Here is a 23,019-nt window from a genome sequence, read left to right as displayed (position 1 = left end):
CACAGCTCGGCCTGGCCTGCACCCCACAGCTCGGCCTGGCCTGCAGGCAGTGCCAGGCACTGGCTGGGAGAGGCGCTGGGCAGCTCAGCCGCTGGCCGGGCGGTGGCTGCCAAAACCCTTGGGAGAGATTGTGGGGAGCCAAGAAGTCCCAGCGCTGCAGGCACTGCCCTTCCCCTCTGGGCAGTAAACAGGCTCCCATGGCCAGCAGCTAAAACTTTCCATCCTCCTCGTGCGAAGGTATCCAGCCCCACCGGCAGTGGGGTGGCCGGAGGGGTCACACGTTTCCACTGCTGGGAGGGCTGGAAGTCCTCAACGTGACGCAAATTCTCACTGCTGTCCCCTCAGTGGGAGCATCACCTGACTTGCTTTCCCTCCTTCCATCCCCCAGGGAAGATTTGCTTTTGGGAAGGGTAAGCTGGGCAGATCCAGTCTCCCCTTGCCCTGCCGAGCATGAGATCATTCCAAGTCATTCCCAGAGTGTAGAGGGGTGCAGGATGGCAGCACCAGGCAGCGACCAGGGTGAGCTGAGCAGGCGAGCTGCTCCAGGCAGGCAGCAGGAGGATGGGAATCCCTCACGGATGGCAGATAAAGATAACGCCGTGAGTCACAGCCACTCGTGCCAGACAGGTCCGGCCAAGGTGTGAGAGGAGGTCAGCTTGGGAATGGAGCAGCCATGAAGCCAGAAGGGGACGTTGGCAGCTGCCTTTGCCCTGGGCTGGGGGCTCCGGGCATGGCCCTGCCCCACGGGCAGCAGGAGGGGACTGTGGTGGCCCTGGCAGACACAGAGATGGTCACAGAGCCACCACCTTGTGTAACCTCACTGGGCTGTACTGCCCTGCACAGCCACCCGGTCCCCTTCTCAGCCACCGGGATCCATCCATGCATCCCTCCTGGGGCTGGGGTCCCTATGGATGAATGGGCCACAGCCTCATCCCCCCGAGGCCAGAGGGCTGGCACCACACACTGCACCACTCACTCTCATGACAGCTTTCATCAGCGGCTCATTTCCGAGCCGGCTTGCACGGAGGAAATGATGAGAAGTGACGGTGGCTGCAGGAAAACACTTGCAGGGCTGTCGGGGACAGGACGTGGGGAACAAAGTGAGATCACACTTGCCCCACGGACAGCCGGCAATGCTCGGGGGACGGGCGGCATCCCGGCACAGGGTCACGCCGGCTCCAGAACGTCAGGCCCCCGTGATTAATGAGGCACTGATTTGGCAGGCGAGGAAGGAGCGGACAGGCGGATCCCCCCCCCGCGGGGCTCGGGCGGAGCCAAGGCAAGAGTCAGCTTGAAGCGGGGCTGCTGCGAGCCCCGGGTCCTCAGACCTCCGTCCCCACACGGGAGGGGAGAGAGGCACGAGCTCCAGCGCTCGGGAATGAACACGGAAATTACAAATATTTCACATTAGTTATACAGTTAAAAGTTCTCACGGCAGCTAGAAGTAGAGAGTCACAGCCTGACACAGCCACCAACTCCCACCAGTCCCGTGTGCCAACTGGAGAACATGGAAATGGCTGTGACCCGGGGGCCCTTCACCATCAGCTTGGCCACATGTGCCAACATCCCCTTCCCAAAAACACGGGGGCCTCAAAGTCCACCTTCCCTCAGGTACATCTGCCTTCCCCAGTAAGACAGCTCTGTGACTTGCGGGCTCTACAAATAATTTTATTGAAATTTAACAAAAGTGGACAGATGCACTGGGAGGAAGGACCATAAGTAGTGTACATTTCCCAAACCCATGGGTCCTACCCACACGCTAGAGGAGCAAGGAGCCTAGTGTCGGTGAGTACGATTCGGCTACACATCCACACAGGAAAGCACAATGTTGCACAGAAATCGTAAAAAAAAAAAAAAAAATCAAAAGGAAAACTTTCTTCTTTTTTTTTTTTTTTTTTTTTTTTTTTGCTTGCTCCAACACCACAGTGGACACAGATACTATTTACAGTGACCTTCACATTTTTAAGATCCCTCCAGGTGCTCCCAAGGCCCTGCTGCTGCAGGATTGCTGGGTCCTGGGGGCTGGCTGCTGTGGCGACCAGCCTGGGAAGAAGCGGGGCAGGACGCAGCTTGTTGGCAGCCTGCAGAGGTTCACTGCCACTCTGGTGACACTGAGGGGGTAGAAGAGTGGGAGAAGGCATGGGTTTTGGGGAAGCATGTTTAATACACTGGGGGAAGGATGGGCAGCCTGTCAGAAAGGACAAAAGCATCCTTGCTAAGCTGGTCACAGTCTCTGCCCCCTCCCCTGGGTTAGGGCCATGCCTTGCCAGCAGATTTTTGGCTGGTAGCCAGGTGAGGGGCTCCCCACTGGGGCAGGCAAACAGTGCCAACCCCCTTCCCACTCCTCCTCCTCCTCCTCCTTTCCCCATCCCCAAGGTGGGGTCGGTGCAGCTTCCCGTGCCCTCACACAGCAGTGGGGCAAGGCAGCACAGACAGCGTGGCCACAGTTTTCTCTCCTCTTCCTGGGGACAGCAGCTCCTGCTCTCCTGTGGAGCCCAAGGGATGCCCTTCCCCGGGAGCTCCAGCCAGGGAGAAACTCAAGAGCAGGTGGTGCAAATAAGAAACACTTCAGTGAGGGATTGTTTTAAGACAAGACTCTTTCAAGCAAGCAGAACAAAAGATGTCAAAAGAAACGCCCAGCATCACAGTGTAGATGAGCCCTGCCCTTCCACTTTCCTGCCTGGTGGCAGCCAGCACATCCATTTCACCCCATGCGCTCGCTCCTGTCGATGGGAACCGCGGGTGGAGGGACGTGAAGGGAAGAGGTGGTGACAGGAAGACAGCAACAGCCACGTCGCTGTTATCTCCCCGGAGCTGGGAATGGGGCCCCGCGCCCGGGTGGCTCTGGGCGGACGCGGGGATGGATACATCCAACGTAGACACCGACAGGGCTGGCAGCCAAGTGCCAGCAGCTTAAATTAAAAATCGAGGTAGCAAACATCTGAAGTGCTGAGAAAGTAAATAAGTTCTGGAACGAAAGAGGAGGAAAGCCGAGCTGGCTGCTGTGGGGAGTAGGCTCTGACCCACTTTAAAGCTGTGCCTGCTGCCGGTCCTCCTCTGCCTGCCCAGTCTGGGCACAGCTGAGCAGGGAGGCAGGGGCTCCTCATGCTGCCAAGGGGCATTTGGGGTCAGGCCTTTCCCCCAGCAGCTGGACACACACAGGGGTGAGAGGTTCTTCGGTGCCACCAAGACCTCGACCTTCTTAGGTGGGAGGAAAGAGGAGAAAAGAGCAGGACCCTCCGAGGTGGGGCAGCAAGCCTCCCTTTAAAGTGCATCACATTCCTCCTCCTGCCGCCAGCTGGGATGCGGGAGGAACCACAGTTCACATCGCCAGGGAGATTTCCAAGCCAGGGCAGGTACACCAATTGATTGTTTCGGGGGCACAGGGAAGGAAGACAGGATTCCTTTCCTGCTTGGCTCAGTGGAGGCCCAGCCTACAGGGAGGTATGTTCAAAGAGCAGCGGGGGTGAGGAAGCTGCCCGGCAGCCCAGCCCCGCGGCAGGCGAGGGAGGCGCTCAGCAGAGCCAGTGTGACAATGGGGGAGGCAAGTCCGCTGCGGAGCTGGGACCTTGCTGCCACCAGCAGGGGCCAGGGACTGCAGAGATCTCCAGCAGGCAGCAGTAAAGCCAACCTCCCCAGTGCTGGCATAAGTGGGGAAATGCAGTGGGGGAAGAGACCAAGGTCTAAGAGAGCGGCATCTGATCTCCATCCCCTTCCCGAGAGGAGAGCAGCAGCCAGCCCAATGTGCTTTGAGACCCCTCAGCCTGCTCTGCTTATCCTCCATCAACAAACCCACATGGGGAGCATCTCATCACACCGGTGTCAAAGGGACATGCTGCAACACTGGCCATCTGAGCTGTGGGCCCCAGGGACCTCGGGGTGCAGGGCAGGGTGGTGCCGTGCCCTGGCTCTCCCTGGGCCGCATACCTGAGAAGCAGGGGATTCTCTCTGGTGAGAAGTGCAGGCTTGCTCTCCCTTTCACAGCTCAATCACAGCAGCTTGTTTGCAGTTCCAGTTACCCATCAAACGTCGGCTAGAGGCTACAAAAGGTATTTTAGTCTTCTGACTCAAGCGAGGATGTTTTTAAGCAGTCGTTGCACAGAGTCACCCATCTCCTGCGAAGGCCTGCTCCGTCCTGCCTCACCTCCAGGCGAGGGGAGAGCCACCATCCTGCCACACGGCTGGAGTCCTCCTCGGTGGGAACACGATGCAGCCTGGCCCAGTGAGGCTGGAGGTGGTGGGGCAGGGCCTCCCACCCACGGGCAGTGATGTCTGGGACTCACACCTCGCAGATAATCACTGGGAAATCCACGTGAATGCGGGGATGCTCTAGTTTCACTATGCCCTGAAAGAAGAGTCAGAGTGGTGAGCAGAAGGGACGGCCAGTCAACATCCTCGAGCCCTGACAGTCACCCAGTGACAAAGAACACTGTGCCCTGGAGAAAGTGGAGGGACCAGGCTCCATAAATGGCTCAATAAATGACTCCAGGTATGCCTGGGCAGCAGCACACAGAGCAGCAGCCCTTTGCCCTTCGCTCTGCTCCCTGGAGAGCCGAGGGCAGCAGTGCCGGCTGCCACACATGGCAGGGCGAGGAAGGAGGGAGCTGCTCTGCCAGGCACTGCCCGTGCAGCAGCTGCTGCGTGACTGGCAGATCTTGGCTGTCTGGGCTTTTCATGCGGCACCTTTCATTCACGGGATTTAGAGCAATGAAAAGAGCTCTCTGAGGGAACGCAGCCGGGGCAGCTGGCGCACAGAAAAGCAGCTTTCTGTGCAGGGGGGAGGCTGCTGAATGCAACTCCCTCCACAGCAGCCACAGGAACCCTTCCCATGCCCCATCCCAGCCTTCTCCTGTTACAGCACCAGCTGGGGGCTGGGGCAGAGGGGGAGCAGGGACTCAGGGCTGGGTCTGGCCCTGCAGAACCAGAGTAAAGCTGTGTTAGCAAAGGACTGTTCAGTGCTGGTACCTGCTCTCTCCAGCTCAGCTGAGCTTTCCAACTGGGTGAGTTTCAACCCACACGAACAAGGACTCAGTTCCACACGCCAAGCCTGCCTCTGCTAGAATGCCAGCCCAGGAAGCAGCACCAAATCCTTCCATCCGCAACTGCCTGCTCAGCACTCAGAGGGGCTCCATCCAGCTGAGAGGCTGCCCACTCCTCACAGCTCACCCCAGCTGCTCATTACAGCCATGCCTTTCTGCTTAATTAGGGAAGACTTCTATAGAGGCTCTCTCCAGCCCTGGTTTGATCTGCTCTTTCCTCCATTTATGCCCCCAAAAGATTCCCTACATGCAGGCTCTCCTGCCCCTGCACCATGATCCTCACTTGACATCCCAGCCCCTGCCCAGCTTCACACCACTTGCTTATTTAGAGAGGAGACTCTTCCACTGAAGGGCAAAGCAAAGAGCTGTCAACACTGCTGAGCAGCTGGAGGGGATGTGCAAACTCATGTCAGCAGCTGATGGGCCCTGGCTGCTGCTCCCCTAACACAAGCCTGGCCTTTCACAGTGACATGACACTGGCTGAGGCAGCACAGCACCCTACAGCTCATGGAAGGTGCTTGGTAAGGAGACGCCGTGGCCATGCAGGGCTGCCTGGCACTCTGTGCCCCACAACATACACCTGGCTGAGCTATCTTCCCCTGCCAGGCAGTTCTGAAAGGCTCAGGCACTGCTTCTCTCAAAAAAAGGCAGCTGGAGGGTGCCACCAGCTCTCCCTTCCCTGTCACAGCCTCAGGTGACACGGGTGTGAGCCAGGACACACAGGAATCATAGCTCTGAGGCAGAAACTGGGGAGGAGAGCCTCCACCTTTCCAGTAAGAAGATGCCCCGAGGGAGATGATTCTTGTAAAGGCTGGACTTCAAGCGTCACCGTGGCGCTTTGCCCCATCCTTTCCCCCATCCTTCTCCGCACCTTACCTGAGGTATCAGGTTCTTGTGGATCCTCTTCAGCTTGGCGCGCTTCCTCCCGTTCTTGGTGACGATTGTCTCCTCGTAGAACTCGTGGGCAAGGTCCCCGTCCTCATCGTAATACATGGAGCTGCCAAGAGGAGAGGGGAGGCGTGGGGTGAGAGCCTGCGGGCCCTGCCGGCTCCCTGCGCCCCGAGCCGGGCCGGGGGCTGGGGCAGCCGGTCCCGCAACCCTCGAACCCCCTACCCCCGTGCCGTGCCTGTGCTGGGGCCGCCCCACGGCAGAACCCCCCGCCCCACGGCAGAGCCCCCCACCCCACGGCAGAGTTCCCCCGCCCCACGGCAGCGCCCCCCGCCCCACCGCAGAGCCCGCCCGCCTCTCACCCGCGCCGTGTGAACACGAAGGGGGTGGCGGCGCGCGCGGCCCGCGCCCGGGCCAGGGCCTGCTGCCCGCCGGGGCCGTCGGGGCCGCCGCCGCCCGCCGCCGGGGTGGCGAAGGGCCACAGCCCCCGCGACTTAGAGCCGCTGGCGCCCATGGCGGGGGCGGCGGCGGCAGGAGCGGCGCCGGGGGGGAGGGACGGGGGCGGCCCGGAGCCGCCCGGCGACACCGACCGAGTGCCGCCTGCGCCGCCGCCCGCGCCACTTCCGGCGCCCGCGCCACGTGACACCGGCGCGGGGCGCGCCCGCCTCCCCGCCCGGCGCCGGCAGCGCGGGAACCACGGGTTCGAGTCCCGCCGCCGCCACCCGCACCACGTGTGGGCACCCACGGCCCGCCGACGCCGCTGGGACTGCGCGTCCCGTCCCGTCCCTTCCCACCCAGCCCGCCCCGCCAAGGACAACACCGCAGGCCAGACCTCATCACCAAGATGTCTTTATTGGTGCTCGACGCCCTGCTTCTTCCCAGGGACACTCACTTCTCCGGGGACACTCGCTCCCCCCATATAACCCACTCCCCTGGGGACACCTAATCCCCCAGGGGACACTTGCTTCCTGCAAGACACACGCTCCCTTCGGGACACCCACTCCCCTGGGGACACGCAATCCCCCAGGTGACACACGCTCTCTTAGGGACACCCATTCCCCTGGGGACACCCAATCCCCCAGGGTACACTCGTTCCCCCCAGGACACACGCTCCCGGATGACACTCGCTCTCGCTCCCACCAGGAACCCTCACTCTCTGGGCCAGCCCCGTGGGGGCTGTGACAGCGCGGTGGGTCGGTGGCGCCCCGTTCCACCCCCCTCCCTGCTGCCCCCACGGCCGGCGGGCGAGGGTCCCGGTGCTCTGGCTGGCCTCGGCTGCGCGCCCCGCGGTCACCCCGGCGTCAGCGCGGCCAGCGCCTCCTGCATCTTCTGGCGGCAGCGCGCGTAGCGGTGCCGCAGCCGCCGCACGTGCTCCTCCTCCTCCCGCTGCAGGATCAGCAGGAAGTTGTGCAGCTCCGGCAGCGAGAAGGCGTCCCACTGCAGGCACAAGGGCTGTCATGGCCACGGGCACCCGCAGCGTCCCGCCACGGCCACCGCCCTGGGCAATGCGGGGCCAGCCCCCTCCCCGTCCCCGCACTCACGTTCACCTCGCCCGTCTCGTTCTCCTTCAGGATGAAGCTCAGCACCTTCTCGCTGGGGCCAGCCAGCAGCCGCAGCCGCAGGGGCTGCTCGTCGTCACCCAGCTTCCGCAGGTACACTGCAACGGGGCCACGAGTCACCGCGGGGACACGGCCGCTACGGGGACATCACTGCTGCTACGGGGATGCTGCTGCTATGGGGACAACGCCACCACAGGGGACACCACTGCTGCAATGGGGGACACATCCATGGTGCCAGGGGACACTGTCACCAGAGGGGGATACCACTGCTATAGGGATGCCGCCACCAAAGGAATGCTGCTGCCTAAGGAAAGCTGTCACTATCAGGGCACCACTGCCGTGATATTGCCACCATGGGGGACACCAGCACTATGGGGACACCACTGCCATGGGCACGCTGCCAGCACCATGAGGGACCCTGGGGACATCACCACCATGGAACTGCCACCACCCAGGGGAAACTGACAATATGGGGACACGGCCACCACTGTGAGGACAGGGTGACCCTGGGCACTACCTTGCTCATCCTTCTCAGACCGCTCGAAGAGGGAGAACTTGCGGGGGTTGTCGATGACGGTGAACTTGCGGAGGAGCGCGTCGATGACCTCGCTGGCGCGGGTGTGCGACAGGATGTGCAGGTGCTTGACGGTCCCCTTGGGCAGGTAGAAGGACGTGCGGCGCTTCACCCCCTGGGGGTGTGGCCGCCCCGCCTGCAGGGAGGGGACCCGCTTGGTGGCCGGCACCGAGACAGGGCGAACCAGCTTCAGCTGCACCTTGATGAAGCCGGTGTAGGAGCCGTCCTTGTTCTACGAGACACCGGTGGGGTGTGAGTGGGGTCAGGGCAGGTCACCGTGACCCCCTCGGCCCTGTGCCGACCCCGTACCAGGCTCATGAAGAGGTTGCTGTTGATTTGGCTGTTGTACTCCTTGATCCGCTGCTCCACCTGCGCCTGGTCCAGCTCTGTCTTCTCCCACTCGCTGGGCTCATCCTGCGTGACAACAGCCGGGCTGAGCGGCACAGAGTCGGGGGGGGACCGTCCCGCCTGCCTCGGTGTCGCGCCGGCCCCCAGCCCACCCCGAAGCACCGGGAGATGCGCGGGCGGGTTGCACGGGGTTGCATCAGCCCGGCTGGCGGAGCTGGGCTGTGCCGGGGACGCTCAGCTGAGCTCACCCCAGCTCTGCTCCGGGGACACCGGCACCGGCCGCCCCGCAAGCGCCCGTCCCTGGGGCTGCAGGGCTGTGAGAACGCCCTGCGAGGGCACCCGGAGCCGAGCGTCCGCTCCCGGCAGCCCAGATCAGAGAGGCGTCCCCAAGGCAGAGCGCCGGCAGCCGCCAGCCCGGCACCAGGGCGTCTGGGCAGGCTCCGCGCCCGCGGGGACGCCCTGAGATCTGAGGCAGGAGGGCCGGGCTGGGGGTGCAGCCCGCCCTTGCCGCCGGGCACCCCACTTCAAAGTGCTGGCCCCACACACGGGGCACCGAGCGCCCCGGCTCGGCGTCCCCGCCACCGGCACCCACTAATGAGTGTTTATTTACGCGGGGCCGCGGAGCTGCCACACAGTGCTGCACGTGTCCCCGCGGCACTGAGGGGTTGTTCCCAGCCCCGACAGCCACCCCAGAGCATGCGGGCACTGCCGGACCCCGCGGGGTCCCTGCAGGATGGGGACAGCTGTGGAGCTGCCCGGGGAGCTTGTCCCGAGACCCCCAAAGCCGAGAGCAGCTCCAGCCTTGAGACACCTTGGGGTGCCCGTGCCAGGCGGCGAAACTCCACTCGCCCCACGGTGCCTCGCTCGCCCCACATCCAACCGGACAGGGCAACCGCGGCCCACGGCACGGCCATGCTTCAACCCGCTCTTGCCCCACAGCAGGGCCAAGCTCACCTCTAAAAAAAGACCACCAGCACCTCTGGTTCTCCCCACGCACCCAGCCCACCCTCGCCTGCTCCCCAGCACCCAGCCGGGGGAATGTGCCCCGATGACGTCACCCGTGTACCCCATTACGTCACGCCCCGGGACCGACCTGGCGGCGGCGCGGGCGGCGGCCGAGGGAGGTGCGGGCGGTGTAGAAGAGCTCGGGCTCGGAGTCGGAGTCCTCCTGGCTGCAGTAGCCGCTGCTGGCCGTGCTGCCCCCCGTGCCCCCCGCGCCGCCCCGCCGCAGCGCCAGCGCCGCCGCCCCGCAGCCCCCGGGCCCGCCGGCCCCCGGCCCGGCCACGGGCACGGCGGCGGTGGCGGAGGGCACGGCCCGGCCCGGCCGCCCCGCAGCCCCGCCGGGGCGGCGAGCACACGGGCACACCCGGCCCCGCGCCAGCCCGACCGGCCCCCGGGCCGGGGCCCGGCTCGGTCCGCTCCCGGCTCGGCTCAGCCCGCTCCCGGTCCTTGGCCCGGCTCCGCTCAGCCCGGCCCTTGGCCCGGCTCGGCTCCGCTCGGTCCCTATCGCGGCTCGGTTCCGCCCGGTCCCGGTCTCAGTCCCGACTTGGCTCTGCCCGGTCCCGGTCTCAATCCCGACTCAGCTCCGCCCAGTCCCACTCTCAGTCCCGGCTCAGCTTCGCCCGATCCCTATCGCCGTCCTGCTCGGCTCAGCCCGGTGTCTATCGCGGTCCCGCTCCCGGCTCGGCTCAGCCCGGTCCCTATCGCGCTCCCGTCCCGGCTCGGTTCGGCGCGGCGTCTACCGCGCCCTGCCCCGCTCCAGACTCAGCGCGGTCCCGCCGCTGCCCCGCCCCGGCCGTGGGGTGACGCGGGCCGGGGGCGGCGCGGCGGCCCCGCTTCCGGCGGTGACTTCACCCGCGCCCGCCCGGACATGGCTTTGCCCCGGCTGAGCTCGGCTCGGCTCGGGCACGGTGCGGTGCGGGCAGCGTGGCACGGGCGCGACACAGCACAGCCCGGCTTGGCACAGCACAGCCCGACATGGCACAGTACGGCATGGCACGATCTCACTCAGCTCAGCCCAGCGCAGTCCATCAAGGCTTGGCACAGCCCAGCATGGCACAAAATAGCCTGGCATAGTGCAGCCTGGCATGGCATAGCACAGCCCGGCATGTCAGCTTCACACAGCTCAGCTCAGCTAAGCCCAGCCCGCCCAGCAAGGCTTGACACAGCCTGGCTTGGCACAGCCTGGCATGCCATGACGTGGCCTCACATGGCACAGCCCAGCTTAGCCCTCCCCAGCCCAGCACAACCCCCAGGTTTGCCACCCCCCACCCAAGCCCTCCCTCACAGACAGCCCCAGGCCGTACCACGTTGGTGTCCTTCTCCAACACCTGCTCATTGCCATCGTCCTCGTCACCAGCGCCTGGGGGGCCTCCGCAGTCCAGCTGCACCAGGGCCCGGCAGCGGTAGTGGCAGGTGAAGCTGCAGTCTGGGGACAGAGACAGGAGCAGGGTCACCACTGTGCACAGCCTGGCTGCCAGGGTCAGGGCCCTGGTGGGACAAGGGCTGGCACATGGTGACAGTGTCAGCTGTCTGCTCACGCTGTGCCCAGGGCTTCAGGGGTAGCATCAACATGGAACACAGCACTGTGCCACATCCTGGCTGGTGCCACTTTGCCTGTGCTCCCTGTGGGCTGGCCAGTACAGTGTGCTCAGTGCCTGGTACTGGGATGCTCAGTACAGGGATGCCCAGTATGGGCACCAGAGGGGGTGTCCAGTACTGGGAGGCCCAGTGGCCAGTGTAGGTATCCAGTACCAGAATATCTGGTACAGGTACCCAATACAGGGATGCATGGTTCTAGGTGAGGATATTCTGTATGGGCTGCCAGTGCCTGATGTGGGTGCCTGATCCAGGCATGTCCACTGTTTGGTGGCAGTTCCTGGTGCCCAGAGGCCCAGCAATGGTGCAGCTGCCCTGAATGGTGATGCCCAACTTAATGGAAGTGCCTGGCACCAGGATGCCTGGTGGGGCTGGTTGGTATTGAGATGCCTGTACCCAGCCTGGTGCTGGGATGCCTGTGCCCAGTTGTAGGACAGCTGGTGCTCAGTGAGGGGCCCACCACCAGGGATGGGGGGCCCGTGGGGGTGCAGGATGCTCTGTACCCGCTGGTGGTGGGGGTGTCCGGTGGCAGCCTGCCCGGTGCTGGGAAACTCATGCCCGCTGGTGGGACACCCGGTGCTCAGCGGGGCTGCCTGCCACCAGGATGTTCGGTGTCCTGCAGGGGTGCCCGGTTGGTGGGATGCCCGGTGGGGATGCCCGGTGGTGGGGATGCCCGGTGGCGGGGATGCCCGGTGCTCGCTGGGGGTGCCCGGTGCAGAGGAAGCCGGGTGGCGGCCCGCCCGGTGCCTGGCAGGGTGCGGGGTGCCCGGCGGCGGGGGTGCGGGGGCCCGGGGCGCGGCGCGGTACTCACGGCGGCACTGGAGGCTCTTCCTGCCGCCGCCCCAGACGAAGTCCCCGCAGAGATCGCACCAGGTGTGCAGCCCGCGGCGCCGCGGCTCGAAGCGGTGCCCGGCGCCCGGTGCCGCCGTCAGCCGCGGGTCGGGATGCGCCCCGGGGCCGGGCCGGCGGGCCGGGCTGATGCGCAGCGCGTTGGCTCGTTCTAGGCGGCCCCGGCCCGGCCGCGGCTCCGGCTGCAGCTCCCGCAGCTCGATGAGCTCCATGGCCCGGCGGCCGCGGGCGCTGCTCGGCGGCGGGGCGGGGGCCGGCACCGGGCCGGGGCCGGGGCGGGGATCGGGAGGGGCCGCCCCGATGGGGCACCGCGGGGAAACTGAGGCAGGAGAGGTGGGGGGATCGGCGCAGTGCCCCGGGCTCCCGATCGCCAACTCCAGCCCCGGCGAGCCCGGCGGGGCGGGCGGGAGGCGGGGATGAGGCTCCCGGAGCCGCCGCGGAGGAAGGGGGGCCCGCTGCAGCCGCTCCCGTCTCTCTGCCTCTTCTCGCAGGACAAGAGAAACTGCGCTCCCTGCCTCAGTTTCCCAGCGGGGAAGGGGCTGGAGGCAGCCCTGGCGGCGGGTGAGAAGCAGACGGAGAGCTGCGGGGAGCGCTCTGCTCCCGCTGGCTGCAGCCCGGGACGTGCAGCCGGGGCTGGGGTGAGGAGTTCATTGAGCTCCGAGCGGGGGCTGCTCCGCCGGGGCTGCAGCTGGACCGAGATGGTTTCCTGCCTGCTCCTGGCTCCTGCAGCAGCAGCCCTGGTGCAAAGCCTAGTTTTATGTGTCAGGGATTCTCCAGCACCCCATCAGACAAAGGACATGGCCAACCTTTCCCAGCTGTGCTCAGACCAAGGCTGCAGCCCTTTGGCAGCAGCTGCTGACCAGTGAGAGCTGGGGATGCACCCCAAGACATCCCCACCAGTAAACCCTGTTTACTGGTAATGCTGGTGGGCAGGGGGCCAAGCCCTCGGTGCTAACATCACATCAAGGGAGAGGAAATGGGGTGAATGGTCCCTGCAAGGTGGGAGATGACAAATACCCAAGAAACTCTTTCTCACAGCAAGAGGCTCATGCAAACCACATCCTCTGCTCCCCACGCTGCTCTAACAATGGTAAAAGGCAGCATAGGGGCCTTCTCACTCCCTTCCCTCCCCAGCTGCAGTAAGGTAACCACAACCTTATAGGCTTTTTCGGGTTCTCTGGGATTTCTGTTCTTGCAGAGGGGAAAATGGACACACACCTCTCACTGTGTGGAAGGGAGGGGAGGAAACAGTTTGTTACCTTCAGCTAGGAGAGAAAAAGCAAAAGCCAAGCAGCTGTGGGATGCACAAGGAGTTTTACTGGAAAAGGCAGCATGGTGGGGTGGTGGGAGAGGAGAGGCTGACCCTGCCTAGGGCTGGGAGCAGGCAGAAGGGGCCTTTGCCAGCTTCTTTCCAGCTCTGGGCTGCACACCGGGGGAATCTCTGCCTCTCTGAGCCATGGGCCAGATGCCAAACACCTTTTCTTACAGGTCATCCACACTGGGCACCTTGGCCATCAGGTCGCAGGCAGGCTTGTGCTTCTGCCAGTGCTGCACCTGGCATGCCCTGCAGAGGGGGAAGCTGCTCTCAGGGCACTGGAGTCACATCCATCCCTGGGGGCAAAGCAGCCCAGCACACACCCCTCTGGAGCTGGGGGAGAGCTGATACAGCCCAGCATTAGACCAAGAGGGGGGTGGATGTGGCCCCAGTCCTGGGGGTTAAGAAGGTTTAACGCCAGACCTTGCCAGATGGTTCAGGACCAGAGATTTAATTTAGTGCCACCGTCCCAGCTGCCACATCCCAGCCTGTCACCTGCACCCACAGGGTCATGGGTGCTTTCCTACCAAGGTGGGGAGGGGGGAGGCAGTGTCACCATGGAAAACCCAGCCTGTCACTGCTGCCACTGTGGGCAGAGGCAGCTCAGCACCTCGCAGCTGCAACACAACCCTCACCAGCACCTCCTCCCCCAGCAGCCCAGCACATCAGCCTCCCACAAGGTTTGGAGAGGTACATGGCCAGCAGAGAGCTAGCGGTGCTGAGCAGTGCTGGGACCCCTGGCTTTCCTTGGCCCTCCCACAGCATTATCAAGTGAGACCTGTGGTGCTCTGGGGAGCACTGAGGGGCTGCAGGGGGGCCCAGGGGGGCTGCAGGGACCCCAAGGGGGTGGCAGGGCTCCCTTACCGTGAGCAGTACCACTCGTTCCGGCAGCGAGAGCAGCGCTTGGCTGCTTCTGCACCACACACCCTGCAGCGGGGCTTGTCGGGGGCCAGAGCCTCCATCATGTCCAGGCTGTAGGTCTGTGCCCACCTGTGCAGGCAGAGAGGGGTGAGGCTGCTTACAGGGAATGGTTGACCAGCAGTGAGCTGTCCCTGTTACACTCTGCCACTGAGGGGACACGTCCAGCCAGTGCCACAGACCCCTCTGTGCTCCCAGTGCTGAGCTCCAGCCCTGCTCAGGCCCTGCTGGGCACTCTGCACACCTGCCCCAGCCTCACCTGCGTGCCTGCAGCTTCAGCTCCTCATCAGTGGGGCTGAAGGCATTCTTCACCTGGTGCTTGGCAATGGCCTCCCACTTCCCTGAGTTTTTCTTGAGGATATGGTCCCAGATGACAGGAACCTGGTGGGAGAGGCAGGGCAGGAGGAAGAGGTGCTAACAGCCTGAAAAGGGTGCTGTGGTTTGGGGAGAAGGCAGCCAGGCCTGGGCACAAGAAGCATGGCCCTCCAGGAGGGCAAGCAGAGGCAGAGGTGCTCAGGGTGTGCTTTTGGGTACACGGAGGGGACAGATCCACTGTCAGTGGGCATTGAGGTGAAACAAGGCAAAACCTTTGGGGTCCAGTTGGGAATGTGTGCTCAGCCTGCAGGCCTGGGCTGCTGAGAGGGAAGCCCTGGGAGCTCAGTGCCCTGTGTGTGGTGTGAACCCCGTGCTCCAGGGCCGTTGGTCTGAGCAGATTTTTCCGCTCGTCACTTCCCTGAAGATGAACGAACGGGGAAGGGCTGGACAGCCAGAAAGGATCATCCCAGCCAAGAGCAGCGTGCCCAGCTCAGCCTCTGGAGGGGACCATGCTGCTTCAAACAGCACTGCCTTCTCCAGCAGCGTAAAAATAGCCAAGGAAGGGGAGGAGGCTGCTCTGGGAGCAGGCAAATGGAAAAAAGGCCTTTCCTTAGCTTGGCTCAGCAACACGGAGTGAGTTCAGCACTCTCTGAACAGAGCAGGGAGCCCATGTGTGTGCTTCCCACTGCCTCCCCATGCCTGCCCCGGGCTCAGCCCCAGCCTTGGCAGGGGCAGGAGCTGCCCTGGTGCAAAAGCAGAGCTATGGAGAAGGGCAGCAGCCTGGTGAGGGCTGGAGGAGGTCCCCAGCATGGCAGCTGCTGGTCACTGGGCCACCAACAGGCTGGCAGTCAAGGCACAGGGCGTGAATCTATGTCCACCTCCGCCCTGCTGCCATCCCCAGCCCCAACAGCTCAGCTTGCCAGTCTGCAGCTTCCCCAGCTCCAGCTCCCAGCCTGGGCCATGCCTCCAGCTCAGCCACAGCCACCTCTGACAGGGCACACCACCCTCCTGCCAGGCCATACAGCCAGCTGGGATGGGGACAGCGTGCTCCCACTGGGGACAGCCCAGACAGCCACTGCCCAACAGACCCATCTCCTGCAGGAAGCGCTGTGGGAGCCTCTGGCAGTGGGGAAGAGCCTCTGTGCTCCCAGTTCTTCTCAGGAGCCTCTTTGCAGATCTGCCCCCACACTCAGTTTCTCCCCTCAGCTCACAAGAAGGCAGTAGAAACACACAAAACCACTTTTCTCCAGAGATTACCACCTCATGAATTAAAACCCCCAAGAACCACTTGGCTGTTTAAAGACTTCATGGCCAAACTCCCAAAGGTCCAGACACCAGCTGGGACCAGTTTAACTCCAGACTCTATTCACCAGATCATGATGTCCCTCTGTACAAGTGGGCCAAGCAGCCTCAGACCAGGGCTGTAAAAGGGGACTTCCCTGGGGAGTCCAGAATTCATCAGGAAAACACTGATAAATGTCAAATGAAGAGTTAATTGTCAAAACAAGCCAGTGCCTATGTCTGCCCCACGCAGCTGCCATCCCAGGGGCTCAGTGTGACCTGGAGAGCTGTTTATAACCCAGCATTTATGCTTTTAGATGTGATTGCTTGGCCACTGCAGGGCAGGACAAGGCTCTCACATCAGCCACAGGCAGCTTTGCTGGCAATAAGGGTGTAACTGAAATGGGTACTTGGCTGTTTTTCCAGGGCATCATCGTTCCAGAGCTGAGCTTGGTGGAAGAAAAAAAGGGTAGGGAGCCATCAGGCTTAAGCCAGAGCAGCTGTAGAGGTGAAGGAAAAGCCACAGGATACCTGCTCCAGGATGAGATCCTTTTTGGGGGGAGCAGGGTCTGTCACTGCAAGGTAACTCAGAAATCTCTGCATCTCCACCAGGTTGGGCAGCTGGTCAATGAGGACATCTGTCAGGAATGCACGGAGCTGTGGCCAGGGAAGGGGGACAAAAGTGAAAGGAGAGGGGTCAGAACAAGGGAGTGAGAGGTGGGGATGCAGCAGGGCAAGAGCAGGGATTTGAGGGGCAGGGGCAGAGACACCAATGGGGGTCTCACGAGGTGCACTCACACACACAGGCTTTGCTGCTGCTCCTACAGAGACAGACCTGCTGTCCTCCCACCACTGGCTCCTGGAGCCCTCAGTGAGGATGGGCACAGATATCTGGAGGTGCCCAGTGCTGGCCAGGCCCCCCCAGGTGCTGCAGGGTCCTACCTTGAGGAGCTGGCTCTTGTTGAAGCCATCGAAGCGGTATTTGCGCTGGCACTCGGGACTGAGCAGCAGGTTCAGCAGGGCAAGCCACACCTGCCCATCCAGCTTGGTCATCTTCACCTGATCCTCAGGGGGCACCACGTGCCACGTGCCATTCTCAAACTTCTTGAGCTGGCCTGAGGGACAGAAGAACCAGGGAGACACAGTGCTGCCTGGGGGAAGAGAGCTCAGAAGGGGGATGCTGGCCTGTGCTCACTGCCTCGCTTCACCCTCTGCCTCAGTTTCCCCACAGCAGCCTACTTGGTACTGAGGCAAAATATTAGAGAACATGAAAAGCAGAAAAGACATGTATTAAACCAATATTGCTGTGGCAGGAAGAAAAGATCCCTGAGACATCTCCCTCTGTACTTGGCCAGGAGTGTAGAGCACTGGTGGGCAACACAACAGAGTGGGTGCAGAGACCCATTTTGGGGTACCAGCATGGCCACTCTTCTCGAGTTTCCTCTGCCAGGCAAAGCCAGAAGCAGCATGACTACAACAGATATGACAAAACAAGCTCCAACAGCTACTAGGGGATGGAGCAGGATGTGACCCTGCATCTGCACAGCCTGGAAATGCCTTTGTGCTCGTCTCTCTGCAGCCCCTCCCTCAGGGCCCTGGATCAAAGCTCCCTCTCACACCCCCAGCACACAGGCAGGGAGCAGGGATGTGTTTCTGGCTGCAGGAAGGAGGAAAGCTCCTGCAGCCAGCTGGGCTGCTCTGGGCAGGCACAGCCCCGTGCTTCCCTTCCTGCAGCTCTTCCTGCCCTGCCCCGAGCAGTTCCCACGGCCCAGGGGCAGCCTGGGGGGCTCTGGGAGCCGTGCCTGGCTGCAGAGCTGAGGCACCATGGCCAATGGGCACAGCCTGAGCAGGGGCCTCTGGCAACCTGGGACCAGCCTCAGGGACCAGCAGCACAGCCAGGGCAATGTTTTCTGCCTGGGGGAGACCACATCTGGCTCTAGGGAGTGCTGCCCCAAAAAGTGCAGAGAAGCTGGGATGGGCACTCTGGTCTTTCTGTGTGCAGAAGACTCCTCAGAGGAGCACGTGGGGCTGGCTGAGGTGCTACACTCCAGTGCTGGCTGTGATCACTCACAGGAGACCCAGCCCTGTGTGAGGATCAGCCTTTGTTTGGGAGCACTGCCAGGTCCCCAGCCCAGCTGTGCTGCAGCTGCTCTGAGCTGAACAGCTCCAGGCAGGGAGCACTGAGGAGCTGGAGGGGGAACAGCTCTGCAGGGGCTCCTACAGCAGATCCCAGTGGATGCACATCCCAGCACAGTGTCCCACAGACCAGGGGGCATGATCCATACCTGCTTCCCAGCAGCTCCAGGGGCAATGCTCCACCAGCTCGACAAGGAGGCAGGGCAGGTTGTGGGTGTTCAGCATCCGTGTCAGTGCACTCAGGGGCAGACTGGAGGTTTGACAGAAAGGGAGAAATGGCACTCACAGATTAATGCCAGAATTTGTATCTACAAATGCTCCCTGAGGCAGCTGGGAGAGGCAGGAAAGGAACAATGATCTGAGTTCCCAGGAGTAGCATGGAGCAGGGCGGATTGCTGCTGTGTTTCCTCCCAGAGCACAGAGTGCCACTGCCACTGTGGACACAGCCAGCTGCTGAAGGGGGTCCAGGGACCCTCCTGACCCCACAGGAATCCCATCTGGAGAGCTGGACACATCCTCTGCTGCTCCTGGGCACCTACCTGTCCAGCTGGTCAGTGATGAACCGCAGCACGGACAGAGCCTTCAGGGAAATCTCAAACTCCATCACCTCTGCCTGCTTCTGCAGCTCCTGTGGAGGACAGGAGCAGCCTTGGTTGGGATTTCAGGGCCCATTTCCCAGGAGCTACAGAGAGGCAGGCTGTTGACTGCACTGGTAACTACAATCTGGGTAGGAAAACAGAGCCCCGAAGAAGTTTCTTGTCCCAACTGTGCCAGCACTGCCTGTTTGCCAGCACAGCCACAGAAGTGCTTACAGCCCAGAGCTGCTCTGCCCTCATGTCCCTGTCCCTAACAGGTCGTGGGTGGCTATTGACTGCAGTGCTCCTGCACAAAAACACCCCCTGAAAGAGGCTGGCCCCAAATTTTGCCTCTCTCCCTTTCTGGGACCATCTTGTGGCCCATGGCCCTTTGGAGACCTGAGAGGGTTGAAGGAGGGAGGAGCTGCATGATCAGCAGAGGAACCAGAGGAGGAGGAAGAGGAAGGAGAAGCTTGGCCCTGGTGCAGCTGCAGTCCTGCATCCACCCCTCCTGGATCTGCCTCTTCCCTCCAGCTTGGGAACAGCCAACTCAAATGTCTGCTGTGGTTATCCCAGCCCTCAGCTGTGCCATGCTCTGCAGCCACCCAGGTCCTTCCCTTCCCCTCATCCCCCATCAGCCTGAGCACTCTGACTCAGCCTCTCTGAGACCAGGGCAGGGCCATTCTCAGAGGTGCCAAGTCCTTCTCCTGGCTCAGGCAGAGCTTCTCTCCAGCCCCAGATGCAGCTCACACTTGGTGTACAGAGCTCTGACCTCAGCTTCCTGTATTTCTCCAAAAAGCCACTGCAACAGTTGCTGTCCAGATTCCTGTGGGCAGCAGCTCTGTGCTCCCTGTGCTGGTGCCTCACAGTTACTAAGAGAGCCTTGTGGGCTCTCCCCTGCCTCCTCCCTCTCCAAACTGCCCTAATGAGGTTTTTCCCACAGCTCCTCCTTGTATCCAGGCCTCATCTCTGCTGCCTTGAGACAGGGACTGTCTTTTGTCTGTGCTTCGAGGGGACAACAGAACAGGGGTTACCACCATACACAGTTCCAAAGGACAACAGGGTCCACAGCCCAGGAGACGGCAGGAACAGCTTTTTCACAGGGGTTATTGTACACAGGGTCAGGAGAGGCTGGAATGAATCAGAGGAAACCAGGCTCTCTGGAAGATGAGTGCTTTTGAGAATCCTATTGGCTAGAAAAGGTCTGGGTTTTTGTGTTCGTGTCAAAAGCAGTAACAGAGACACCCCTTTCCCCTCCCCAGCTGGGAAAACATTTCCTGGAAAACATCCCTATTGTGCTCCAGATCCCTCCACTTCCTTCCCTTTTCTGAGAGAGAAGTATGTGCTTGGGCAGCAAGCCAAAGGATGGAGGCGAGGGGAGGTCCAGGCTCTGCCTTTAACCCTGCTCTCCCAGATACTCCTCCTGCTATGCAGCTCCAGGTGCTGAGGAGCACCAGAGGCAAAGACAGCTCCTGCTCTGGGAAGGGGTGTGTGTGTCAGCCTGGGAATACCTGACTGGGGAAGCTCTGGGATTTCTGCTGACCCGGGCCAGCTCAGAGGAGCTGTTTCGCAGGGAATAAAGGAAGCTGGGGGAAGGACATGAGGACAATTCCTTGTTGTTAGGAGAATTCTCTCATCGTTAACCCTGGCTGGCTATACTGGCAGCCTGACCCGGGGTGGCTTCCCAAACTTCAGGGAGAGATATCCACACAGCTTCTGAGAGCAACAGCAAATGGCCAAACCCCTCTTGAATATTTTGCCCATCAACTCTCCAGCGTGTCACACCCCAGAGCTCTGAGCATGTCCTGCAGGAAGCCTCAGGCTGGCACTAGCAGCAGGCAGGGCAGAGTGGAGGGGGGTGGGTGCAGGCACAGGCACAGAGAAGCACCAGACACCCTGAGGTGGGCAGGAGGTGCCAGGGCTGCAACCCATGGAAAGGCCTCCGTGTGCCCAGGGAGCTCCAGGGCTTTCTCCTCACCTGCATGGACGAGGGGCTGGCCAGAGGCTCAGCAGGGAGCTCTGCTGCTGGTGCCGTGGTGCTCCGGGCTGCCAGCAGGGTCAGCTTGCGGTGGCAGTAATCGATCAGGTCCAGGATGCTGTCCTCGGCTGACTCACAGATCTCCTGCACAGCCACAAGGGGCTCACACAGCGTCAGCCCCCACAGTGTTCCACCCCCAGGGGCTTTCCCACCTGGGAAAGCTGAACCTGCCTCTCACCTTGTGAAAGAACACCGTCTCCAGGAGGTTGATGATGGAGGCTTCATGGTGCAGCTGTGGGAGGAGAATGGCAACAGTGAGTAACAGTGGAGCAGCCTGGGACAGGGAAAAGGGCTTTTCTGAGAAGCTGCTTATGTAGCTGTGGCCAAAGAGAAAGATACAAGTGATGCAGCCTTCAAATCAGCTCCAGTTCATGCAGTTCATGTTAATATTTATGCTGACATGCCTGTGACACTCCAACATGCCAAAGGAGAGCCGCACTTCCCAGCAGCCAGGGCTCTTCAGCTTGTGCTGCAGGGGCAGGACAGCCACGGCCCTCGGGCACGCTGCAGGCTCTGGAACCAGTGCCTGAGATGGGGCAGTGCTCTGCAGGGCTGTGCTCCTCCAGGCCCTGGGACTGGGGCAGACAGCCTTGTCCAGGACTGGGAGCTATGGAATAGTTGCCCTGAGGCAATCAGCTGCTCAGGGAAGACACCACCTTGCCCCTGCAAAGTGTTACTCCGGACTGAAAATGGGTTAAAACCTCCAAGCCTCAGGCAGATGTTCCTTAGGTCAAGGGCTGCATCCCTCTACAAGGAAGCCTAGATCTGGAGATCATTCCTTTGCCAAGAATGGCTCAAGGGACCACTGGTCCCAGGAGCTCAGTAAGAAAATGTTACATTTTTGTTAGCCCCGAGGCACATGAGACTGGAGAGCCCCTGGCTAGAGAGAAACAGTGCTCAGAGAGAGGAAAAAACACCCCAGGGAGCCACAGCCAGGAGCACAGCTGCCTCCAGGAATGGCTTTTGCTGCACCCAGCAGCTCCTGCAAGCCCCTGTGTGGGATCAGAGAGGGGACAGCTCTCCAGAAAGCCAAGCTTCCCTGGGAGTGAGTCCCTGTCCCTCCTGGGGCAAGGGCATGGGCTTGTATGGGTTCTGGGAAACCAGGCCCTTCCCACTGTGTCCCACTGCCCACCTCAGCTCTGAGACCTTCAGGGTGACATTTATTTTCCAGCAGAGCTGTGCCTGGCCCATTTTCAGGCTGGCTCCCAGCGCCCCCTGTACTCACCACCACGTAGATGGGGAAGGTGCTTCTCGGCTTGAAGTCCTGCAGCCGGCACAGCACGGGGAAGATCTTGTGCTTCCAGATCTCCACAGAGATCAGCTCCCCAATGAGAACAGGAATCTAGACAGGGAAGGGATGGGGAAGTGAGGCCTTTCAGACCAGGGCTGCAGCAGGAACCAGTTTGTTGCTCATGGTCAGCCCCACTGGAGTCACGCAGGGAGGAGGGTGGCTCTGGGGCACACTGAATTCTTCCAGCTCAGAAGCCAGCAGCTTCTCACTGCAGGGCACAGCTCCTGGGGCTGCAGAGGGGAAGGTGACCCCAAGGAGCTGGGCAGGTCCAGGCAACCTCACAGCCTGGGACTGGGACCCCTCAGGCATAGGGCAGAGATCTGCAACCGGAGGGACCAGTGCATCAAGGAGACCAAAACAACCTCCAAGAGAGAAACCAGACACCAGCAAGTAGAAATACCACAGCTTGACCTTTAATTATTTTAAAAAACAAAACTGGCACACCACCAGTCAAAAATCTTTTCCAGAGACATAACACATTATTCAGCATTTTATTCCAAAACTGCACACACTGCCCACAGGGCAAGCCCAGCTGGAGGCTGAGGGCCAGCACAGGGATCACTCCTGCACCCAGGGAGGCTCACCTTGGCATGGCTGACCAGCAGCTCGGTGAGGAGCTGCTCCTGGCCCGCTGAGGCGCTCAGGATGCCGTGCATGTTGAGCTTCTCCACGTACTCGTGCTGCCGAAGCCATCTGGGGGGCAGCCAGCGGGACACCAGTGCCACAGAGCTCTGGGGGCTGCCCTGGCGAGGCTCCCTCAGGCAGGGAAACCATGCTGTGTGTGCCCTGAGCCTGAGGCTGCAGCTCCCCGGACAGCCCTGCTGCCCCCACTGCACCCTCTGTCAGCGGGGACACCACAGAACCAGGGGGAGCCCCTCCATCACCCCCACCCTCACAGACACCTACATCTGGGACCCCTCCTCACCCTGGGCCCTCCAATCTCCCCCAGTCCTTCCAGGAACGCTCCAGAATTGCAGACCCTTCTCTCACCCCACCTCAAAACCAGGACTCCTCCTGCCTACCCAAAACCTTCTGGGAACCCCTCCTTACCCCCACTGTGACCCCTGGGAAGGCCCCAAACTGGGCTCCCTCTTGTGCTCCCACAGCCCCAAAGGGGACCCCCCACATTTAAAGTCCCTCTTTCATGTTCTCCCCCTATAAACATCCCCGGCCGTGTCCCCGCACCCTTGCCCGCCGATGTCGCGCAGCTCGGAGCCCTGCAGGGCTCGCACCAGCGCCTCGGCCTCGGCGGGCGGCAGCGGCCCGGGCACGGCGGCCATGGCGTCCGCGTCGCT

The 23,019-nt window shown here is 62.0% G+C and overlaps 3 protein-coding genes across 4 annotated transcripts; all 3 read right to left on the bottom strand.

Moving 5' to 3' along the window:
* Window positions 1-1,647: 1,647 nt before the first annotated feature.
* On the bottom strand, window positions 1,648-6,527 carry TUSC2 (tumor suppressor 2, mitochondrial calcium regulator). Its single transcript, XM_036391156.2, has 3 exons — window positions 6,290-6,527; window positions 5,916-6,036; window positions 1,648-4,345 (listed from the first exon to the last, which is right to left on the bottom strand). The coding sequence occupies exons 1-3, from the start codon at window positions 6,439-6,441 to the stop codon at window positions 4,280-4,282; spliced, it is 339 nt and encodes a 112-aa protein (XP_036247049.1). The 5' UTR covers window positions 6,442-6,527; the 3' UTR covers window positions 1,648-4,279.
* A 233-nt stretch (window positions 6,528-6,760) lies between these two features.
* On the bottom strand, window positions 6,761-12,721 carry RASSF1 (Ras association domain family member 1). The gene is made up of 6 exons (XM_036391318.2): window positions 11,818-12,721; window positions 10,715-10,836; window positions 8,370-8,474; window positions 8,004-8,292; window positions 7,469-7,584; window positions 6,761-7,364 (listed from the first exon to the last, which is right to left on the bottom strand). Exons 1-6 carry the CDS (start codon window positions 12,065-12,067, stop codon window positions 7,218-7,220), a joined length of 1,029 nt encoding a protein of 342 aa, XP_036247211.1. The 5' UTR covers window positions 12,068-12,721; the 3' UTR covers window positions 6,761-7,217.
* Window positions 12,722-13,150: 429 nt separating this feature from the next.
* On the bottom strand, window positions 13,151-23,011 carry ZMYND10 (zinc finger MYND-type containing 10). Of its 2 annotated transcripts, XM_036391260.1 has the most exons (12): window positions 22,910-23,011; window positions 22,309-22,417; window positions 21,659-21,775; window positions 20,612-20,665; window positions 20,374-20,517; window positions 18,360-18,448; window positions 17,970-18,070; window positions 16,627-16,799; window positions 16,216-16,341; window positions 14,348-14,469; window positions 14,035-14,160; window positions 13,151-13,419 (listed from the first exon to the last, which is right to left on the bottom strand). In XM_036391260.1, exons 1-12 carry the CDS (start codon window positions 23,002-23,004, stop codon window positions 13,338-13,340), a joined length of 1,338 nt encoding a protein of 445 aa, XP_036247153.1. In that variant the 5' UTR covers window positions 23,005-23,011; the 3' UTR covers window positions 13,151-13,337. The 2 variants fall into 2 exon arrangements, with proteins under 2 accessions (XP_036247153.1, XP_036247154.1); XM_036391261.1 differs by lacking the exons at window positions 13,151-13,419; window positions 14,035-14,160; window positions 14,348-14,469 and adding an exon at window positions 15,548-16,133.
* Between the last annotated feature and the right edge of the window lie 8 nt (window positions 23,012-23,019).

Source organism: Molothrus ater, chromosome 11 (genome assembly GCF_012460135.2).
Source record: "Molothrus ater isolate BHLD 08-10-18 breed brown headed cowbird chromosome 11, BPBGC_Mater_1.1, whole genome shotgun sequence".
Classification (NCBI taxonomy): domain Eukaryota; kingdom Metazoa; phylum Chordata; class Aves; order Passeriformes; family Icteridae; genus Molothrus; species Molothrus ater.
The sequence above is the reverse complement of the archived record's forward strand: the minus strand, read 5'-3'. Positions and strand labels throughout refer to the sequence as shown.

Excerpts from the sequence above, each read along its gene's own strand:
- ZMYND10 (XM_036391260.1), bottom strand. The coding sequence starts at position 23,004 with ATGGCCGCCGTGCCCGGGCCGCTGCCGCCCGCCGAGGCCGAGGCGCTG. Across the intron at positions 20,666-21,658 it reads CCTTCCCCATCTACGTGGTG|CTGCACCATGAAGCCTCCAT; the intron begins GTGAGTACAGGG and ends CTCCTCCCACAG. Across the intron at positions 16,800-17,969 it reads CTGGAGCTGCTGGGAAGCAG|GCCAGCTCAAGAAGTTTGAG; the intron begins GTATGGATCATG and ends TCTGTCCCTCAG.
- TUSC2 (XM_036391156.2), bottom strand. The coding sequence starts at position 6,441 with ATGGGCGCCAGCGGCTCTAAGTCGCGGGGGCTGTGGCCCTTCGCCACC. Across the intron at positions 6,037-6,289 it reads TTCGTGTTCACACGGCGCGG|CTCCATGTATTACGATGAGG; the intron begins GTGAGAGGCGGG and ends TCCTCTTGGCAG. Across the intron at positions 4,346-5,915 it reads ACAAGAACCTGATACCTCAG|GGCATAGTGAAACTAGAGCA; the intron begins GTAAGGTGCGGA and ends CTCTTCTTTCAG.
- RASSF1 (XM_036391318.2), bottom strand. The coding sequence starts at position 12,067 with ATGGAGCTCATCGAGCTGCGGGAGCTGCAGCCGGAGCCGCGGCCGGGC. Across the intron at positions 10,837-11,817 it reads GAAGAGCCTCCAGTGCCGCC|ACTGCAGCTTCACCTGCCAC; the intron begins GTGAGTACCGCG and ends CTCTGTCCCCAG. Across the intron at positions 7,365-7,468 it reads ACGAGACGGGCGAGGTGAAC|TGGGACGCCTTCTCGCTGCC; the intron begins GTGAGTGCGGGG and ends TTGTGCCTGCAG.